The sequence below is a fragment of the Alligator mississippiensis genome, chromosome 4, assembly GCF_030867095.1.
Source record: "Alligator mississippiensis isolate rAllMis1 chromosome 4, rAllMis1, whole genome shotgun sequence".
NCBI lineage: Eukaryota > Metazoa > Chordata > Crocodylia > Alligatoridae > Alligator > Alligator mississippiensis.
Window position 1 is genome coordinate 137,692,039 of NC_081827.1, and position 19,786 is coordinate 137,711,824.

At 43.7% G+C, this 19,786-nt stretch overlaps 1 protein-coding gene across 1 annotated transcript in view; it reads right to left on the minus strand.

Annotated features, from left to right (window-relative positions):
* Positions 1–9,153: 9,153 nt before the first annotated feature.
* LOC102562053 (potassium voltage-gated channel subfamily KQT member 1) overlaps positions 9,154–19,786 on the minus strand; it is an 819,206-nt gene continuing 808,573 nt past the window's right edge. The window contains exon 18 of the mRNA XM_059726208.1: positions 9,154–11,417. Within this exon, the coding sequence (XP_059582191.1) occupies positions 11,262–11,417 (156 nt within the window). The 3' untranslated portion in view covers positions 9,154–11,261. The remainder of the gene's footprint in view (positions 11,418–19,786) is intronic.

The following is a 19,786-nucleotide window of genomic DNA, read 5'->3' on the forward strand; positions in this document are numbered from 1 at the left end:
TTATCATGCAACTGCTCAGAACACATTCTAACTTTTAATACATCACAATAATTCTTACTATGATCTAAATAAAATGCATGCCAAGTGTCCTGTGCAACAAGGCATTATGCCTTAGAATCTGTTCTAAATGGTGGCATTCTTTTGTTAATTTATTACAAATCAATATAACTCCTGCTATATAAACTTATGTTACAGTTTTCAAAATGGGTACATACAAATAGAGGCCTCAGTTCAAATTAGGCACCAAAATCCATGGCTTGATTTTCTAAATTGCTTATGCTCCAATATTTCAAAGGAAATTAAATGACACAGAAGGCCAGTTGCTTTACGCCGTCTTTGAAAATCTGAGTCTGTGACTTCTACAGTAGCTACTCTACCATAACAGTGTTTGAAAATCGAAGGACCCATTAAGGTATCTTGGGTGTTTTTTTCCAAAGCTGCCAAGAGGCACCTAATGGAGTCTTGTTGAAAGCTAGAAGGATGCATACTCTTTAGTCCCATTGGCTTCTTGAGGCCAATCTGCACTTGCTCTTGAAAAGGTTTGCCCAAGATATCTTTTTATAAATAATTAAATGAAACATGGAATAAAGAGTAGAATCATGTTATGCTTCTAAATCTTGCCATGGTGATTTACAAATCTGTGAATTATTTTGCGTTCATAAATATTTTTCTTCACAACCACCGACCACAACCCTCAATTAAAAAATAATGCTCAAACAAGTGGACATTGGGACTGTATCCAGCTTTCACATTTTGCAAAAGAAGATCAAATACACCAACAGTGATACTTTCTTGGCATCCTTATTTAGGACACAGAATAATTAATCAAAAATACCTTGCTCAGTTCCTAGTGAAAAGTTTGCAGCAGATATCTCACCACTGGAGCAGATGCACTGAGATATAAGGAGTGTCTAATAACAGAGATAGTGTAACTCACAGAACTAGTAATTAAAGCCACTATTGTACAGGAACTTGATGCCACCCTGTCACTATAGCCAGCCATTTTTTCCCTTATGTGTTTTTTTTTTTTTAAGGGCTGTGAGGCCTCCCCCAGAGACTCAAGTAAAATCTCACACAAACGCATGTAATTTCAGTGGTCTGTGCTATTCAGACACTGAGTGAGTAATACAAAATTATCCTAACGTAGCAATAATAAACAAAATATTAGGGGTCACGCTAAGCAGCAATTATTGAAGCCAGCAAAGCTCTACAACAAAGCAACAGAAGACATAACAAAAGTAACACAAGGCCAGGCTCAGCATCATGTAAGCCCTAGTAAAGCATAGGAACTCCTATGATGTGAAGCTCAGGTAGAAGGGATGATTAATGAGCAAAATGAAAACTGCCATACTGTGCTTGAGTTCCAGAAAACAGGTCAACAGAAATACATCCTTTGTGTCACAGGAACAGACCGATGTGATGTTATGGACATTGAACCAGGTGCAGGTGCTAACCTGCCTTACCTTCTATTAGACTTCAGATTAACACAGCTCTCTACAAAAGGAAGCAATGGATAAGGATATATTTTCTAATAACAGGAAAACATTTGGTTCATTCAACAATGGTTTAAAAATGATTGCATGGGAATGTGGCATAGCCCAGTGAATTCACAGGAAAGACCACTATTGTCGTCTGTGTTTCATGAGCAAAACATGATGATATGCACTGAAGACTTGATTCAACTCTCAGTAAAGTCAACAGATAGTCACCCATTACTGCAAAGGGTGTTGGGCCAGGCTCCGAGTATACGTAAAGAAAAAAGACTGGAGATATGTATTTTTAGTACATGGGTCCTCTAGTGAGAAGGATCACGCCTGCAAGGGCAAAGGTTTGCCCTACAAAGAGAGAGAACCCAGCCAGCACCTCATGAATATTGAGGGCCATGAAGGAATGCTGTGCACTTTCAGCTGCTATGCTTCTCTGTTTATTGACTGGTCCCCACCTGTTCCCATGCCTCTTTGCAAGTGTGAGATTTCAGCAAGCATTGTCCTGAGGGGGTGGGGAGTGAAAGAGGGCTGCTTGACATGTCCAGGATGAAATGTCCAGGTGCAGGAAGCAGAAACAAAACAAGACAGACACATGCACGCACAACCCAAAAATCAATAAAAAGTGTAATGCATCTTTATTTAATTAAATCGCGCTCTTGAATTCACTGGCCAGCCCCATCCCGTAGTGACCTCTGACCCTCTTCATTTTGTTGACTGGCACAGCTGTTAGTAAATCACCTGCTGGAGTGGCTCTCTGGAGCTTTAAAGGTCAGCTGTCAGTGGCTGCTAGAGGAAGATAAAGAAGAAAAACAGAACCGAAAGGCTGAAAGAAAGAGGCAGTTTGAGCTTTGTGCATCCAAACTTCCCATTTGGCCAATTGTCTACCTTGCCAACACCTGTTTTTTGTGTATTAATCTATAGGTTGGAGCCCTCAGGTCCTCCCTGGCCTTCGTATTATTGCTTTTAATCTTCCAATAACTCTTATAATGAAAAAAAACCCAACAATCTTTCTTTCCTTCCCCAGCCATTACTGTTATTTTAATCACACAGGAGTGCTCAGAGCGTACCCAAGAGCCAGACATAAAGCCACACTCAGTTGCCTCCATGCCACTGTTTCTCATTTCCCTCTTGTAGGTCCCTACATAGTGTTTTACATTCTTTCTGAGTGCAGTGCTAAGAAAGGGATGGAGTTGGCGAGATGGGAGGGGAAGATACACATATCTGAAACCCATTCCACATTTTCAGTAGTTAGGAAGACACTAATATAACTCCAGACTGTGGTATCTTCTTCACTAATTTGTGGGAACCACCCTTGCTGGAAGAGAATGCTGAGCAGCATGGGTCCAACAGAATCTGCATGCTCTAGATCAGTGATATCACCTTGGAGTGACTATTGAGGAGCAAAGACAACTTGAGATGTTCCTGGCATCCCATAAATTCCCCAGAATTTGTTAAATGTCAAGCCATCCTTTGTCATAAGGCAGACCACCACCAAAAGGGTATAATGACTATAACATTGTGTAAAAAGTAGATCTGAATATGACCCACAGCGCCATTTTACCAGGAGGAGGTTAAAGAGAAGAAACCAGATTGAACACTAGTGTAATTCTATTTGTTGATTTGTCTGGCATGAATTTAGTCTAAGCCCTTTAAACTACATGGTCCTTGAACAAACTAACCTCTCCAACTTATGTGAGAAGACCAACAAGCTGTTTACCTGAGCAGGGGAACTAGTATCTTTACTATGCCTTGGATACCTGAATGAAGTAGGTGTGATCTGCTACCAGGTCACCTTGCTAGTATTGCACATTGATATAAATGACTGTTCCAGGTTCAGGACAATGGAAGAACAGGAACTATATTTTGATTATGAATAGTAAGTACTCTATCAATCTATTTTTGGTTTTGTTTTTTTCTACTCATAAATGCATCATTTAAAAAAAAAAAAAAAGATTGTTTTGTTAAACAAAAAGAAATTTGCATGAGTCTGATTGAAGAGACCAGATACAGCATTTACATTAATCACAGAGTTCAACATCCTCTTCTTTTAAAACTTACCTCAAGTTCCTCCCGTACCCTCCCACCTCACTCAAAGATGAGATCAAATAACATGAGGAAGATGAGCTAAAAACCAGTTCACAGACTCCCACAGATTAAATCCAAACCCCAGACAAACTGGGCTAAAGCCAGTAATTTAAGCAGAGACATTGTACTTTTATAGAGTCATTCAGGAACCACTGTTAAACCATAATAAAGGCTAAACATGGCATAATGAGCATTTTGGCAAAACGGCTCATTTTAGAGATGATCCTTGCAATTTTGCTTGTTTAGGTCTCACAGGCATTGGTTACTATAAGAGAGAGAGAGAGGGTGCGTTTGTGCATCCCCAGCACAAATACAACCCAGAGCTCAGTGGTATCAGGAGGATGGAAAGATGGTTCTGTTCAGGCATAGGGTTGGAGCGTTGGAGCTGTGATAGGCAAGCATTTCGTTTTGGTGATAGCTTCTTTTGCAGACCTTAAGAAGGGCATTTTTGTGCCCGAAGGCTTGTCTAACATCTCTCCCAGTTATAGAGCTGGTATAATAAAAGACATCACCAATAAGCCTTTGCCTCTATTCAGCAGGAAACCAGGAACAGTATAAGGCAAATCATCATTAGCAGGAAGACTCAGACAAATCTCTCCCACTAACTAAGAGTGTCTAATGCATTGCATTTCTTCATATTTTTTTAACATGCTTATTGATTGAAGTTGGGATTTCCAAAGATGGTTACAGCTTTGTCAATCGAAACTGGGTGCCAACTCCTTTTGACTTTGTGTTGACTAGGAAAAGAGACCAAATAGCAAAACATATTGGTTAATCCTGACCCTATTCTAGTGTAGAACTGGGTTGATAACACACAGTTCAGTTGAGCTGGTTGAGTGCTGCTGAAGCTTCATAAGATGATTTGCTGGTTTATGTATCAGAGCTCTCCACAAAATGTGTTCTGGGCCTTTAGCCTGAATCTTAGTATGGATGGAAGGTATGATTTTTTTTCCAGCAGATGGGACACTATCTCCAGGACAGAAAACAGCTTCTTTCTCTTAGATAATGTTATTCAGTATTTCTGACATATTAGTTAGAAATGTGCAGATGGTGCTAGGAAATAGGGCTGTGCTAGGGAAGTAGGGCTCTGCTAGGAAATGGGGAAAATAGGGTTTGCTGTGCAGACCATGGTTGTTTGTTACATGTGGACTAGAGGTTTTCTGGCCTCACTTTATTTTGCCATCACCATTTAGGACAAGCAATAATTACCACAGAAAGTATTTCTCCCTTGGGGGGGAGGTGGGGGTAGAGAGGGCAGAAGAAAGTAGGTAGGAAGAGCCAGGGGGTTAACTGGTACCAACAGGAATTCCAGCAAGAAGGCTGGAAGCTGTAATTCATGGCACAGAAGAAAGACAAGTCACTTCACACACAAGGCAGAGGACTTACTGGTGAAAACGGAAAAGTGTGAGTGAATTGGAAACCTGCAGTGGGAGCCAAATGAACTGGTTTATCCAAGGAACACGACTTTGAATGGAGTCTCATTTTACTCTCTGAATTTGCTCACTTGTTATCTCTGTTATTTCTTTGTACTTCTTGTTGAGATGGACAGTGTTTGGGACTAGAGAGAAGGCCTCTGACCTGTGAACCATCTCATTTAGCTCACAGTAGCCTCCTGTTTAGGGATGAAAAACACCTGGTGATGGGAAGGACTCTCATTTCACCTGTCTTTGACATAGCCTTAACATATACAGAACTTTAATCCCACACATCTTTTTGGAAATATATGCTTTAAAGATTTGGGTGTTTGTTTTCAGATAAAATCTGCTTATGATAATATTACTAGCTATGTATTATGAAAATAGGAAAGTAATCCCCTAAGGCTTTGTAGTAATGACTTCTGAGCATCTTGCATCATCACACCCAGACAACGGAGTTAAGGCTACCCTGCATGATTAAAAGGAATGTGGAAAATCTTGTTATTTCTGATATAGACTCCTCTAATGGTGAAAGGTACTATGTAGCTTCATGATGCAATTGAATCAGGTAAAATACCTTTTGAAAAGAAACATATAATCTTGCTTGATTTCTTTTACTCTGGCTGTTGACACAGCAGTTAAATCCTGACAGCCAGCCATTTCTGATGTATCAGCTCAAAGACTGTTAACTGGAAGGTCTAATCCTTTGTTTGTCATTGTGACACCATCTCAGATCTGACCTCATAGGGTTTCAGAGAGTCACAGTTATCCTTGGTGTATCATTCTGTTGAAGTGAGAGTAGATACAAGGGTGTCATCGATTGATGACAAAGCAATTAATTGCCTTCATCAGGACTGCTAAGCCTCCTCAGGGGAATGAAGATACAGACAATGTAAGGACTGCAGCCTACTTGTTCCTCTGACAGGGGGCAAAAAAACCGTTCCCAGGCAAGCTTTCTCCAAGCTAAATTCTATGCCCTAAGTGTCTGAGGGGCAATGCAAAGGAAACGTGGTACTTTTAGGGTGCATCTACATGCGCTATTAGCATGGAGAATAAATTATGGTGCATACTGCATTGGAGTTTATTGCTCCCAGGTGCCATGTCTATATGTGTGTCCGAGACTGCAACATGTTGAGCTGGGTCGGAGCACCCTTGGCAGACAGAAGGCTTTGGGGATAAGCCTGCCAACCCAGGGCTGCTCCAGTTCAGCTCAGTGTGGTGTGGAAGGGCTGGCTGGGGCATAAGGGTGCTCCATTGTGGGGTTAGCTGGCAGGCAGCCCCCACACTGAAGCACCCTCATGCCCTAGCCAGCTCCATCAGCGTCTACATGTGTGTTGCTGTGCAATAAAGAACTCCGCCATAGGACAGTACTTGTATCTACAAGACTAACCTATGGTGGAGTTAAGTAGTTTACTGTGACCTAATAGGGCTGCATATGTAAATGTGGAGACGTTTACTGCGAAGCTAATTAGGTAGGTCTGTGGTAAATATCTATGTAGTTGCGTCCTCAGTTTCCGGAAGGAATAGGTAGATATTGTGGCAGAATGCCACCTCTGTCTCTCCCCAAAAACTCTGCTATGTGACAATTTGGTTAACATGGTCACTACAGAGGGCAGACATCCCATCTCTTTAGGTAACCCTGAGTTGTAACCTGTGTTGGATACATTCCTGAGGGAAGGGGGAAACCTGCTCTCTCTGCCTAAGTGACTGGCATCGCATACCTGGGTGGGGGGCTTAGGCTCCCTATTCTTCTAAGCAATGCCAGTCTACCCGGCAACCAGTGATGCATTTCAAATTGGTTGGCTAGCAGCCAACAGTTGCTGGCCTCCACTGGACCAGGTAAATGAGGTCATAAGGGTTATATAAGTTAAGGACCGCCCAGGAGGAGGGGCAGTAGCCATGATGAAAACACAGAGAGAAGCTGGACCATCTGAAACTTGCTCTCTCTCTTGAAACTCATGATCAGTGAACTGCCTGCCTCCAGAGGGACTCTCCATCTGCATCTGGATGATACTTGTGAGCAAGCTACCTGAGATCTAACTAGATATATAGCTTGCAGTAACTCAGATGCATGATCAAAGGCTACCCAGCCACCCTGTTTGCTCTATGGGATTTATCTGATATTGCTTTACCCTATATTCCAAACCTACTCCTTGTAACCAATAACGTTCTCCTTTGTACCTAGCATGGGAGACTTATTGGGAGAGGGGCTAGATTATGCCTTGGGGGTCCCCTTGGTTTGGCTGACTAAGGGAGACCACTATTTGTGCTTCAGACTGAGGGAAGCACCCCAAGTTCTTGAAGTGGGTTGAGTACCCTCAAGGGCTACTAGGCTTGTGTTTCCCAGGGAGCACAGAGCCAGGATCAGTCCAGACCCTGGGTGGTGGCAGCGTTACCCCCAGGCTAGCGGGTGTGCTCCAGGAAGGGGGTCGGCTAGATGTGAGGCGCCCCCCAGGAAGGCACTTGGAGCCTAGAAAGTGGTTGGGCGCAGTGAGGTGGGTGGCTCAGCACAGGAGTACCCCCTACTGGTCTGCCACAGATATAACTCCTCTTAGGGTCCACAGCCATGTCTTCCCCACACTACAAATAAGGCAAGGCCCTTTATTAGCACTATTGAACAACTAGGACATTCGGACAAAGCCTCTACTGGTCCTCCAAGCTATCACACAACTCATCAAGCTGTTCACAGAAGCTGCTAGAGGTGATATTTGGCTCCATGGCCTCTCCTTATAGCTAAGATGCTTAGTAATTTCTCATACAGATTCATATTGATCTCAGGTGGCTTATGGACTTGGAGTACAGAAGCAAAGAAGCTGGTGGAGGGATAGCACCAAGTCTTATCTTCCTTTGAGTGAGGATTTCATGCATGATGTACAGAGTTCTTGGGGGTAGTATGTATTATGTAGTTTAATTAAGCCAGTCTGCCTTATCATGTGAGCAGAACCTTCAGAGGGCTGGCTGACAAATTTGTGACATTCTTCCTTGATAGAGTAGATCAGGTCATGCTTGGATTTTGGGGCCATGTGAATATAAAAATTCTCCTCTGGCTCATCACTTGCACTGCCAACTGCTTTTTCTCCCTACATGTGGGCTGTTTATAGCTGCATTGCTATTAATGACAAGTACTGCTTATACCTCATGAAGAGAGTTAAGGTGGACCATTTTAAAGGAGGTAGAAAACTCAGACTTCTGTACCATACAGTTTAACAAGTATATGTGACCTGTTTCAAACACATGGTAGAGTACCATCAACATACTGAGACATGCAGTTGGCCATACTTTCCTACTGTAAAAATAAAAGCTGAGATAATACTGCCAATTAGATACATCAAAAATGAGCTTTTGCTCAACCCTGGAAACAAAATTTTTTGATGGGATAGATATTGTTGTTTTTTTTTATTGTGACAGGAGCCAAGGGATTTACTTGGTAGTACTCAGTACAGCTAAGCATATTTCTATTCCTGTTTATCATTGCCTTTTCACATGTGGTATGAAAACAACTTCCCTCTTCTTCCCTTTCCTCTTTTCCCCCCATAGTGCAATCTGCACAGGCTACTCTCTTACATTTGCTATCTTTCCATTAGCACAGTTTATGCTGTCTTTGGACAGGTTCAGTAACTCTTGACAGTAATCAGACAAGACAGAACAGTGGCACATCAACTGATTTAATTAAAAGCCCATTTAATTTCTTTTTATTGCTTTTCTCATTTAATTAGTAGTCTATATTAATAGCCTCCTGCAATCCAAAGATTGGAACCCATCTCACCATGTTCTTATCAAACTACACATATGTGGATGAGAATCTTAAGTGGACAGGTAATAGTGGCTTAATAGCTAACTGAGTACATTGAGAAGGTCATTTGTTTATTAAAGACTAGTGCGAAGCTTCAGGTGCTGGTTCAATTCGGAGGAGATTCGGCTCAATTTGGTGGCCAAACCTCTGAATCCGAATCAAATCAGGGGACCAATTAAAAGTCCAAATTGATTTGAAGCTCTCTGAATCGATTCGGAAAAGATTTGGAGAGCTTCAGTGATTCGGGCAATAAGTAGGGGGAGGGGGGATGAAGGAGGAGGGAGGGGGCCATGGGGGGACCCCTGCCAGGCCCCATCCCCTGCCTGCTCCCCCATCCCCGCCCCATGGCTGCCTCGCCCACCCTAGCTCCTGGTTGTCTAAAAAAAAAGCCTATACACACCAGCTGCTACCTGGCGGGGGGGGGGTGATCTCTGCTGACCCCACTGTTCCACATTGCATGGGGGGCTCTGTCATGAGCCCCCTGACTCTCACCCACGCTCCCAGCCCTTTAAAAAACAAACAAACAAAAACCCTGGGCTCACCAGTGGCTGCAGCAGCCTTGGAACTTCTGCAGGCTCATGGCAGAGCCCCCCATGCAGCGCAAGGCAGTGGGGGGCAGCGGGGATTGCCCCTTGCCTGGCAGCAGCCTGTGAATCCTGGGTTTTTGTTTTTTTTTTTAAAGGGCCAGGAGCTGGAACAGGCAGGGCAACCATGGGGGGGGGGCTGGGAGAGCAGGCGGGTGTTGGGGGGGCTCATGGAAGAGCCCCCCCCATTTGGCGTGAAGCAGCGGGGGGCAGCAGGGATCAGCACCCGCTGGGCAGGATCTCGTGAGTGGGGGATTTTTTTTTTTCAAATAGCTGGGACCTGGGGCTGGGTGGGGCTCAGAGAGTGGGCGGGGGGTGGGGCCTATGTAATTCGGAGATTTGGCTGACTGGGCAGCAGCTGAATCTCCAAATTAGATTCGGCCGAATTGATTCGGGACAGTGATTTGAATCACTGAATTGAATTACTGTCCTCCGAATCGGCTGAATCTGAATCTGAAGTGAATACTAGCCGCTTCGCACAGGTCTGTTAAAGACCCAATCTTATAAGATGCCGAATTCACCCTGGTAAATGCTAAACACTTTCAATCTCCATGGATTTCAGTGGTGCTAGAAGGTACTTATCCCCTCACAGAATGTGGCCCTAGCTCTGTGGACTCCTAATTCCAGTAACACTTGTTCATTCAGACCCTTAATTATGCAAATATATATTTGCAGGTGGTGCAGGAGGTATTTATTTGCATAATATGAGGGCAAATATAAGGGCTTCAGTAAATATCAATATACCCTTTTTATTTAGGTTTATTATTTACATATTTTAACAATAATAATACATCATCCCTTTTCTGGAGAGCAAGGAAAAAAATCAATTTATGTTTGAAAATTGTTCACGTCAGTAACATTTCACAGAAATACTGTTTCAGATAACACATATACTCAATTTACAATCACATTCCATGAAAACTCAGCATTTTAAATTATAGACAGCGATGTATACTAGGAAAGTGACTAGCTTTTATGAACTGTATGTGAATTCAAATGTGGTCATTTAAAGTCACAACTTCAGTTCACAGTTGCCCAGCGTCAGCTGAGGCATTGAATGGGTGGTTTCCAGATTCTTACATATACAGTTATTATCCTGGTTTCTTATATTAAAAAATAAGGCAACTGGAATTAACAGTCATCACTTAATGAAAGGAAAAGTTTGAAAATATGTTGCATAACAACCATCAGTGCAGGTGATAACTATTGAAATGTTCTTCTGTTGTTATTCTAAGCTGGTATTGTCTCCTGTATCTGACTGTTCCAACATGCATCCCATCTCATTTGCAAACCTTTGACTTTAATTAGCTGAGACCTTGCTTCAGTCTTCCCTATATGCTTATATTTTTAATCAGCAGTTTGTTGTCTTTACTTTGTCATTCACATTAGCAGTGCCCTTTTCATGATCCTTGCTGGTTGGTAGATATTTTTACTGCAAAACATGCTGTTCAATTTTCCTTTTGATTGAATTCCATTTGTTTTGTGTTCCAGTATTTGTCCCCTCTCCCTGCTTGGGTATGCTATGCACAATAAACTAGTGAGAACGGAAGATTGAATACTGAAAAGACAGTCCCTCCTTCATTCCTACCTCTGGATGAGTTGTCTTATGACTTAGATTTCCATCTCAACTCAGTGCTCTGTGTGTGCATTGCCAGTTAAATACTACAGCTTTATTAGAGTCCCATGGGCTGGAGGATTCTCTCAGCATTGCTATGGTTCTGTGCATAAAGGTTAGGTTTTCTCACGGAAGCACAATCATGTTTTTCCTTTTGATTTAACAACCTGCAGCAGAATATTTACATTCCAGCAATGATGGTCTCAGAAGTTCCAGACACTAATAATAAAAATAACCATACTTAAATGAATGAGAGGGCAGCAGGCTGTTGCCTCGCGGCTTTTACTTTTTCTGGGTTAGAGGGGGGGAATCCAAGGATAACTGTAAATGTCTAGTGGTTGGGGTGGCTGGGGCTGATGTCCACGTTGGTAACCATGTGTCAAACTGAGTTTGGAGAGCATTCAGGATGTCATCAAGCTTTTGATCCATCTGCATGACCTGTTAGGGAATCATAAAGCACACAGTCTATCATATGGTTACACATCCTGGCCTGCTTTTGCTTATTTACATATACTTTAACAGAGAATGTCAGTGAAAAGTTTCAAGTTTATAATGCCAGCAGTGAGCACTGGCATTTTCACAAAACCTTTGTAAATCTGTTACAAAAGAAAAGTTTTACAATGCCCTAAGACTTAAAACCACAAAATCTTTGCATAGGCCCATGCTTGAGTCGATATGAAGATCAAATCTTGGGGCACAAACAGAAATGACAATTTTTACCTGACCACAGAAAGCATTCTGTAGCCATGACCAAACACAAGTGCACAGCAGCAGACAGCTTAAAAAATGGCTGATGGGTGAAAATCTGAATCCTCATTGCATGAAGGGATCCAATGAGGATGTTTGAAATGGAGCATCTTTTGTAATTTGTGCTCACGCTGCCTCTCAGCCTGTTGCTGTTTTCAGAATGGGAGGGGGTAAGGGAGGGGTGGGGAGTTTGGTCTGGGGTTCTTTCAGTCCCTGTTGGAGGTTGGGGAGAATGTATTGGAGTCTCCTCCAAGGTACGGGGGGGGGGAAGGGGGGGGGCTCCAGTTCATCCACTGCATGCTCCAGTGCCAGCTGGGGAACCCCAAGAAGGAATAGTTTTACCCAGCCTACCCTAGAACATCCATTGTAATGATGCCTTATTTGAATGCTCACGAATATCCACTGTGATAGTGCATCTGCCTTGATAATCAATTCCAGGCCTCCACTTGCCTTAAATATTTTTTCCTGCTTCTATTCTACCTTTTTACCTTCCTCAGCTTTATGTCTCACCTTACCATCTTGTGAAACTGAATGGGCGACATTTCTTTCTTTCTTTACACTGAATAAACACCTCTTTGAGGGGTATAACCATCAGCAATTTTGCTAGATACCAGGTGCGTTTTCTTGCATGCTTAGAGGGCTAGCTAATAAAGAGCATTAAGTTCTAGTTTGGCTGTAAATTATGGAGCCATGGAAGTGCTTTTAAAATTAAAGAAGTAACTTTCTCTTGATCTGATTTCTCCTCTCACTTTATCAAAGAGGTGGCTGTCCAATTCAAACTCCTCATGCACGTTCTGTAGAAAGAGAAGGATTTTAATGTTTTTAGTGAAGCCTGTCTATTGGCTTTATTCTAAAAACTTTGAATTAGTAGTGTTTTGTTGTTCTTTATTTTTTAGTACTAATTGTTCAGAAGACCAATCTACACTTTAAAATGTTGCCATATACCAGGGGTTGTCAACCTGGGCAGAGTCGTCTCTAGGGGTGTGCAGGGTCCGGGGCATATCAGCCTGTGTGAGGTCGGGGGCTGGGCGTGGCAACCACCTGTAGAAGCCAGTGGCAACGTTGGTGGGGGGAGGGTGGCGACTGCCCACAGAAGCCATAGATTCATAGATTCATAGATGTTAGGGTCGGAAGGGACCTCAATAGATCATCGAGTCCGACCCCCTGCATAAGCAGGAAAGAGTGCTGGGTCTAGATGACCCCAGCTAGATACTCGTCTAACCTCCTCTTGAAGACCCCCAGGGTAGGGGAGAGCACCACCTCCCTTGGGAGCCCGTTCCAGACCTTGGCCACTCGAACTGTGAAGAAGTTCTTCCTAATGTCCAGTCTAAATCTGCTCTCTGCTAGCTTGTGGCCATTGTTTCTTGTAACCCCCGGGGGCGCCTTGGTGAATAAATATTCACCAATTCCCTTCTGTGCCCCCATGATGAACTTAAAGGCAGCCACAAGGTCGCCTCTCAACCTTCTCTTGCGGAGGCTGAAAAAGTCCAGTTTCTCTAGTCTCTCCTCATAGGGCTTGGTCTGCAGGCCCTTGACCATACGAGTTGCCCTTCTCTGGACCCTCTCCAGGTTATCCGCATCCTTCTTGAAGTGTGGCGCCCAGAATTGCATGCAGTACTCCAACTGCGGTCTGACCAGCGCCCTATAGAGGGGAAGTATCACCTCCCTGGACCTATTCGTCATGCATCTGCTGATGCACGATAAAGTGCCATTGGCTTTTCTGATGGCTTCGTCACACTGCCGGCTCATGTTCATCTTGGAGTCCACTAGGACTCCAAGATCCCTGTCCACCTCTGTGCCACCCAGCAGGTCATTCCCTAGGCTGTAGGTGTGCTGGACATTTTTCCTCCCTAAGTGCAGCACTTTGCATTTCTCCTTGTTGAACTGCATCCTGTTGTTTTCCGCCCACTTGTCCAACCTATCCAGGTCTGCCTGCAGCTGTTCCCTGCCCTCTGGCGTGTCCACTTCTCCCCATAGCTTTGTGTCATCTGCAAACTTGGACAGAGTACATTTGACTCCCTCGTCCAAGTCACTGATGAAGACATTAAAGAGTATCGGTCCAAGGACCGAACCCTGCGGGACCCCACTGCCCACACCCTTCCAGGTTGAGACCGACCCATCCACCACGACTCTTTGGGTGCGACCCTCTAGCCAATTCACCACCCACCGGACTGTGTAGTCATCCACATCACAGCCTCTTAACTTGTTCACCAGTAAGGGGTGGGATACTGTATCAAAGGCCTTCCTGAAGTCTAAGTATACGACATCCACCCCTCCTCCTGTGTCCAGGCGTTTTGTAACCTGGTCATAGAAAGAGACTAGATTGGTCAGGCACGATCTGCCCGCCACAAACCCATGCTGGTTTCCCCTCAGCATAATTTGCCCTGCCGGGCTCTCACAAATGTGAGCCTTGATAATTTTTTCAAAGACTTTACCAAGGATGGAGGTGAGACTGACTGGCCTATAGTTGCCCGGGTCCTCCTTCCTCCCCTTTTTGAAAATGGGGACCACGTTAGCCCTTTTCCAGTCCTCCGGGACTTGGCCCGTGCGCCACGAGCGTTCGAATATTCCCGCCAGTGGCTCTGCAATGATGTCGGCCAGTGCCTTCAGCACCCTTGGATGGAGCTCATCCGGGCCTGCCGATTTAAAGGCATCCAGTTCTTCCAAGTGACTCTGCACCACCTCAGGATCTACGTATGGAAGTCTGGCGCCTTGCTGCTGCCTCTCTACAACCCCAGTGAGAGACTTGTCGTGCCCCTCGCTTAGGAACACTGAGGCAAAGAACTCGTTGAGGAGTTCAGCCTTGTCCCCCCTGTCTGTCACCAATTGTTTCTGCCCATTTAGCAGGGGTCCTATTCCTCCCTGGGCCTTCCTTTTACTCCCAATATCTCTAAAAAACAATTTCTTGTTGTCTTTTACTTGGGTTGCCATCCTCAGCTCCATGGTAGCTTTGGCCCGCCTAACTGCCTCCCTACAAGCACGAGCAGAGGAGGTATATTCATCTTTAGTGATCTCACCCTGTTTCCACTTTTCCATCAGTGGAGGGTGGCAAATTACTTGCCCTTTTCTTTGCAAAGATAACTTTAGAAATATATAATGGCAGTTAAGGATTGAAAATGTAGCACAGTGATTCTCAACCAGGGTGATGCAAGAACCTTTTAAGGGTGCTGCAGGGTGTTTCACAATATTAACACTGTTAGGTATGGAAACACCCACACATCATGCGCAAGACCCAGAGATTTCAAATAGGAATCTGTAGTGTCAAAAATATTCTGACCTGCTGTGGGCTTTCCGAGTTATTTGCGACAGAAAAATTGCTCTATTATTTTTTCTGTAGTAAAAAATGAGTGAAAACGAGGAGCTGGCATTTTCCAAGGGGTTCCTTGAGTCTCACTGGGGGCTCCTTGAGCCCCCTGAGCAGTTTTCTTTAGCCTAAAAAGTTTGAAAACCACTGGTATAGCAGGTTATGTTTATTTTAGGAAAAAAATAGTAGATTATGGTCTTCATTATTCTTATTATAAGCAGCTATCACCACAACATCACAGAACACCAATGAGTGGAGTCATCATAGCTTTCAATATTGTCATCTACCTGCACCTCGCTACTGGGTAAAAGCAGCAATAGCAGACATAAGACAGAAACAGGTCTTTCTACCTGTACTATTTTACTACTTACCCAGAAAACTCTGATGGCCTAATCTACTCACCAGACATTTACATGTGCATTTATACCACATTAAATTTACTGCACAGTAAGTTACTGTTCAGTCAATGGGTTTAGGCCAGTGTCTACATGTGCAGGCATTAAAACGCAGTATCGCTGTGTGTGGACTGACTTGGGACTAAAGTTATTTCCAAGTCAGTCTACACACACAGTGCTACTGTGCAGTAAGGTGTCTACACATGTGTTACTGAGCAGTAACTAACTGGGTATACGTTTGATACCTGCATGATGCAGGTATCAAATTTATGCCCAAGTCATAGTAAGATGCCATATTTACTGTGCAGTACAGGCATGCATGTGTAGATGCCACCTGTATTGCACAGTAATTTTTGGTTACTGCACATTAACTTCGGTTACTGTACAGTAAATGTGCATGTGTAGATGTGCTCACTGTGTATTGACTAAGAACCAAACAGCATCTAAGGGTACACTACCCCACTTCTGAGTGATTCTAAGCTTGGTGCCAGGAAACAGTAAGCATGTAATACTTTTTTAGCATGTGTGCACAACAGGAGCAAGTGGGCAGGCTTGTTTCTTGGGGTGGTCTTAGAATTACACCGGGGCAGTATGTCCATACTTACATACTGAGCTGTATGTGTAGCATGCACCACATCTACATGTATAATCAAATGATAGGAAAGTTTGTGAAGTTACTGTAATACTGATACACCTATATCCTTGTAGAGTGCACTGGAGCCATGGGTATGGGCTCCAAGTTAAGGTTGAAGTTTTGGAATCTCATCCCCAAAAAGCTTGGTTTTTAAACTTTTAATTTTTTAAATAACTACTATTTGCTAATAATGTTGTTTTAAATTAGCTGATTTTTATAATCTTTGTGAAATTAACTATCATGGATGCCATAGACCACTGGTTCCTGACTTATGATTTCTAGGAAGCATGGTGTCCAGGAGATCTTTTGCCATTGCTTACAGGAAAGTAAAAGGTAAAAATGAAGTAGATTGGGAGGGCAGTGTGGTGTTGCCCATGGACCATCAAATATTGAGGACCACTGCCATGGACTATTTATAGTTAGCCAGCTCACACTATCACAGCAAGAAAGGACATCAATATATGGCTGCACCTTTTGCTTTGGACTTTACATTACTAAAGAGAGCCCGGGGTTGAGAATTCTTCACCGATTAAAGATGAATGCTCTTTGGCTTGTGCTTCCATGATGAGGAATACTTCAGTGACAGTTGTACAGAATTGAGATTCTGTTCCCACATGTGTAGTTATGCTTGCCTTGTGCTTCCCTTCTGAGCTCCAGGGCACAATAGATTCACCTGCGTGTGTGTGTAAGTGCCCAGAGTAAAGCAGAGGACAAGGAGGTCCCTTCCACATTTTTACTCAATAGTTTAGTGATTAGGGCTCTTACCCAAGGAGTAGAAGGTGCAGGTTGTAGGCCCTGCCTCACCCAGAAGAGGTTTATATTGTGTCTCCTACTTCACAGTAGTGGGCCATAGGCTATGCCTTGCCTAGAGCCTGCCTCACTGCAACAGACTAATAGACAAAGGTATACAGTAGGCCTGTGCGAAGCGGCTAGTATTCACTTTGGATTTGGATTTGGCCAATTCAGGGGACAGTGATTTGATTTGGTGACTCGAATCACTGTCCCGAATTGATTCAGACAAATCTGATTTGGAGATTCAGTTGCAGCCGAATTGACAGACTCTCCAAATCGGTGCCATCCCCCACCCACTCTCAATGGCTGCCTCACCTGCTCTCCCAGCTTCTGGCTCTTTTTTTTTTTTAAAAAAAAGCATTGACTCACCAGCTGCTGCCAGGCCATTGGGGAGGGGGAAGGAGGGAGAGGGGCAGGGGGAGGGGGCGATCCCCTCTGCCCCACACTGCATAGGGGGCTCCCCAGAAGCCCCAAGGCTGCTGCAGGAGCTGTTAAGTCAGGGCTTTTTTTTTTTTTTTTAAAGGACCAGGAGCTGGGGCAGGCAGGGCAGCCATGGGGGGTGGGGTGCTGGGACAGCGGGTGGGGGTTGGGGAGTGCTCAGGAGGGCTGGGGGAGCAAGCAGGTGATGGGGCCTGGCAGAGGTCCCACCATGGTCCTCTCCCCACCTCCTCCAGCCCCCACCCTCCCCTGTCCCCTACTTACCAGCACAGAGTTTGGGTCCAGCTCTGTGCTGCAGGGAGCGGGGACTGCCCAAATTACAGAAGCTTTCTGAATCATTTCTGAATCGATTCAGAGAGCTTCGATTCAATTTGGACCTTTTAATTGGTCTCCTGATTTAATTCGGATTCAGAGATTTGGCTGCCGAATCGGGCTGAATCTCCTCTGAATCGAATCAGCACCCAAAGCTTCTCCCAGCCCTAGTATACAGGACCAGAACAGGAGCAAGGCAGAGGGAAGGTGGCTTGATGTGATGGTCATTGCTTTTAAAAAAGCAGGTCCTCTGGGTTCTGGTCTTTACCCTGACAGGGATAGAAGGTGCCCCACTGATGTTTTTAACATTTTATCCAAAGATTATTAATGCAGAAAAGCCACTGGATGGTTCCCCTCTTGCCCCATTTTTCCTTTGGGTTTTTGTGCACATTCATGAGAGTTTCTATCCTGCCACAAGTAGAAATCAGCGTGCAGAAAAGCAAACTAGGATTCGGCCCCAGGTTGCCAATAGTCTCACAGGGTACATAGGGACATAAATCTTTAGTCCTGAGACTTCTATGCAAGGGTTATTTTGGTGGCAACATCTCTATTTTTTATTAAACATCTTGAGAAGAAAGTCCCTCTAATTTCCTTCTTTGGCTAGAACTTTACTGGGAATCAATAAAAATGTAACTAGACCTTGGCTCAGATTTTTTTTTGGCTGAGAATTATAAAGTGGAGTTAATATAACACAAGAGACTTTCTCCTGTGTCTGAACACTGGTTGGGGTAGGAAGGGGAGCAGGTTGTATGCTTTGCTTCCCTGATTGCATGAGCTAGTCTGGGCCAGTCCTGGCTCGCAGCCTAAGTGTTACTCTAATTTACACACCTGCATGTGATCCCTAAAGAGCAAAACATCAGGGCTCTGAATAGCAGTGTCCTACCCTTCTTTTTTGCCCAACATACCTCTATGTCATGTGTGACAACTGGGCTTTTTCTTCCCTAATAAATCATAAAGCAGAAGGAAAGTGGTTGGAACTGTTACAGAAGCCCCCCCTTCCCCCTCTTAGGTCAGTTTTTAACCCTTAAATGTACCCATGAAATCCCATGCGGTACAGAGATGGAACTTGGTCCACATTGTCTAATGTTATGAACAAACCTTATGGTTGAGGTAATAGAACCTGCCTTTCCCTCTGCCCTATTCTTTGTTCCTTGTTCCTCCTTTTTTTCTCTGTCCTGCTTCACTGTTTGGCAAGTGGTAGGACTTTCAATGAGCGATAAGTGGGTGTTGGATAGGGAGTGAAATATACTCTTTACTAAGGTATTATGATGTCATAGTAGTCTGCATGTATGAGTGTAGAGGGACCAATGTAGCAAGCTGTATGGAACCAGAAAAAATCAACATATTTTGTGAAGCATTTCTTTGGCTGAAAGTGTGGAAAGCACTAGCATTTTAAGGGTTAAGTAACATGGAATTAATTTAAAAACCACAGCCTTTATTTTCTTGCTCCCCAGCTCTTGAAAGACCAGTTTGCCAGACACCAGTAATGATGCAACAGAATTGTTTTTAAAACAGAAATATTGTATAGAGCAGAAATTAAATCAGAACTAATGCATCTGAAGATGACCAAGCATAAGAGCTCTAAACAGGGCAATGCGGGGAGGGAGGAATGACAGAGGAGATGGCCAAAAGACATTTTAGGGCATTTTGATCTATACACTTGCTCTTAGATATGTTATGCCAACATATAATTTAAAACGAGTTATCAGTATTGTACCAGTTCAACAAAAGCATGTAACTGGTAAAATAGCTTTGTTACAGAATTATTTTTTTTCCAGAGCTAAAAGACACTGAAAGTATTCCTTCGAAAAGGGAAAAAAATAAAAGGCCATGTAAAGAGTTACATAGAACTTTTTCAATATTCCTGTTTGCCTACAGGATCTTCCACATGAGGGTCTGAAAATATTCCCTAGGAGGAATTGAATAACTAATTCCTTCATTAAGGAATTAAGCCTCACCTCCCTCTTGTGTAAGACAGGTACATACAGTATTTTAATGGCCATTTTACAAAGGATTTCAAAGACATGCCCAAACATGAAGATGAGGTGTGGGGCAGACCTCTCCTGACTCAATCCTGTGCTTGAATCACAAGAGTAAACCTCCATTTTGTGGAGGTAGTTCAATATGCAATGGCAACATGGTCCTGACACTGAATGTGTGAGTTAGCCCACTGGAGTCAGTAGAG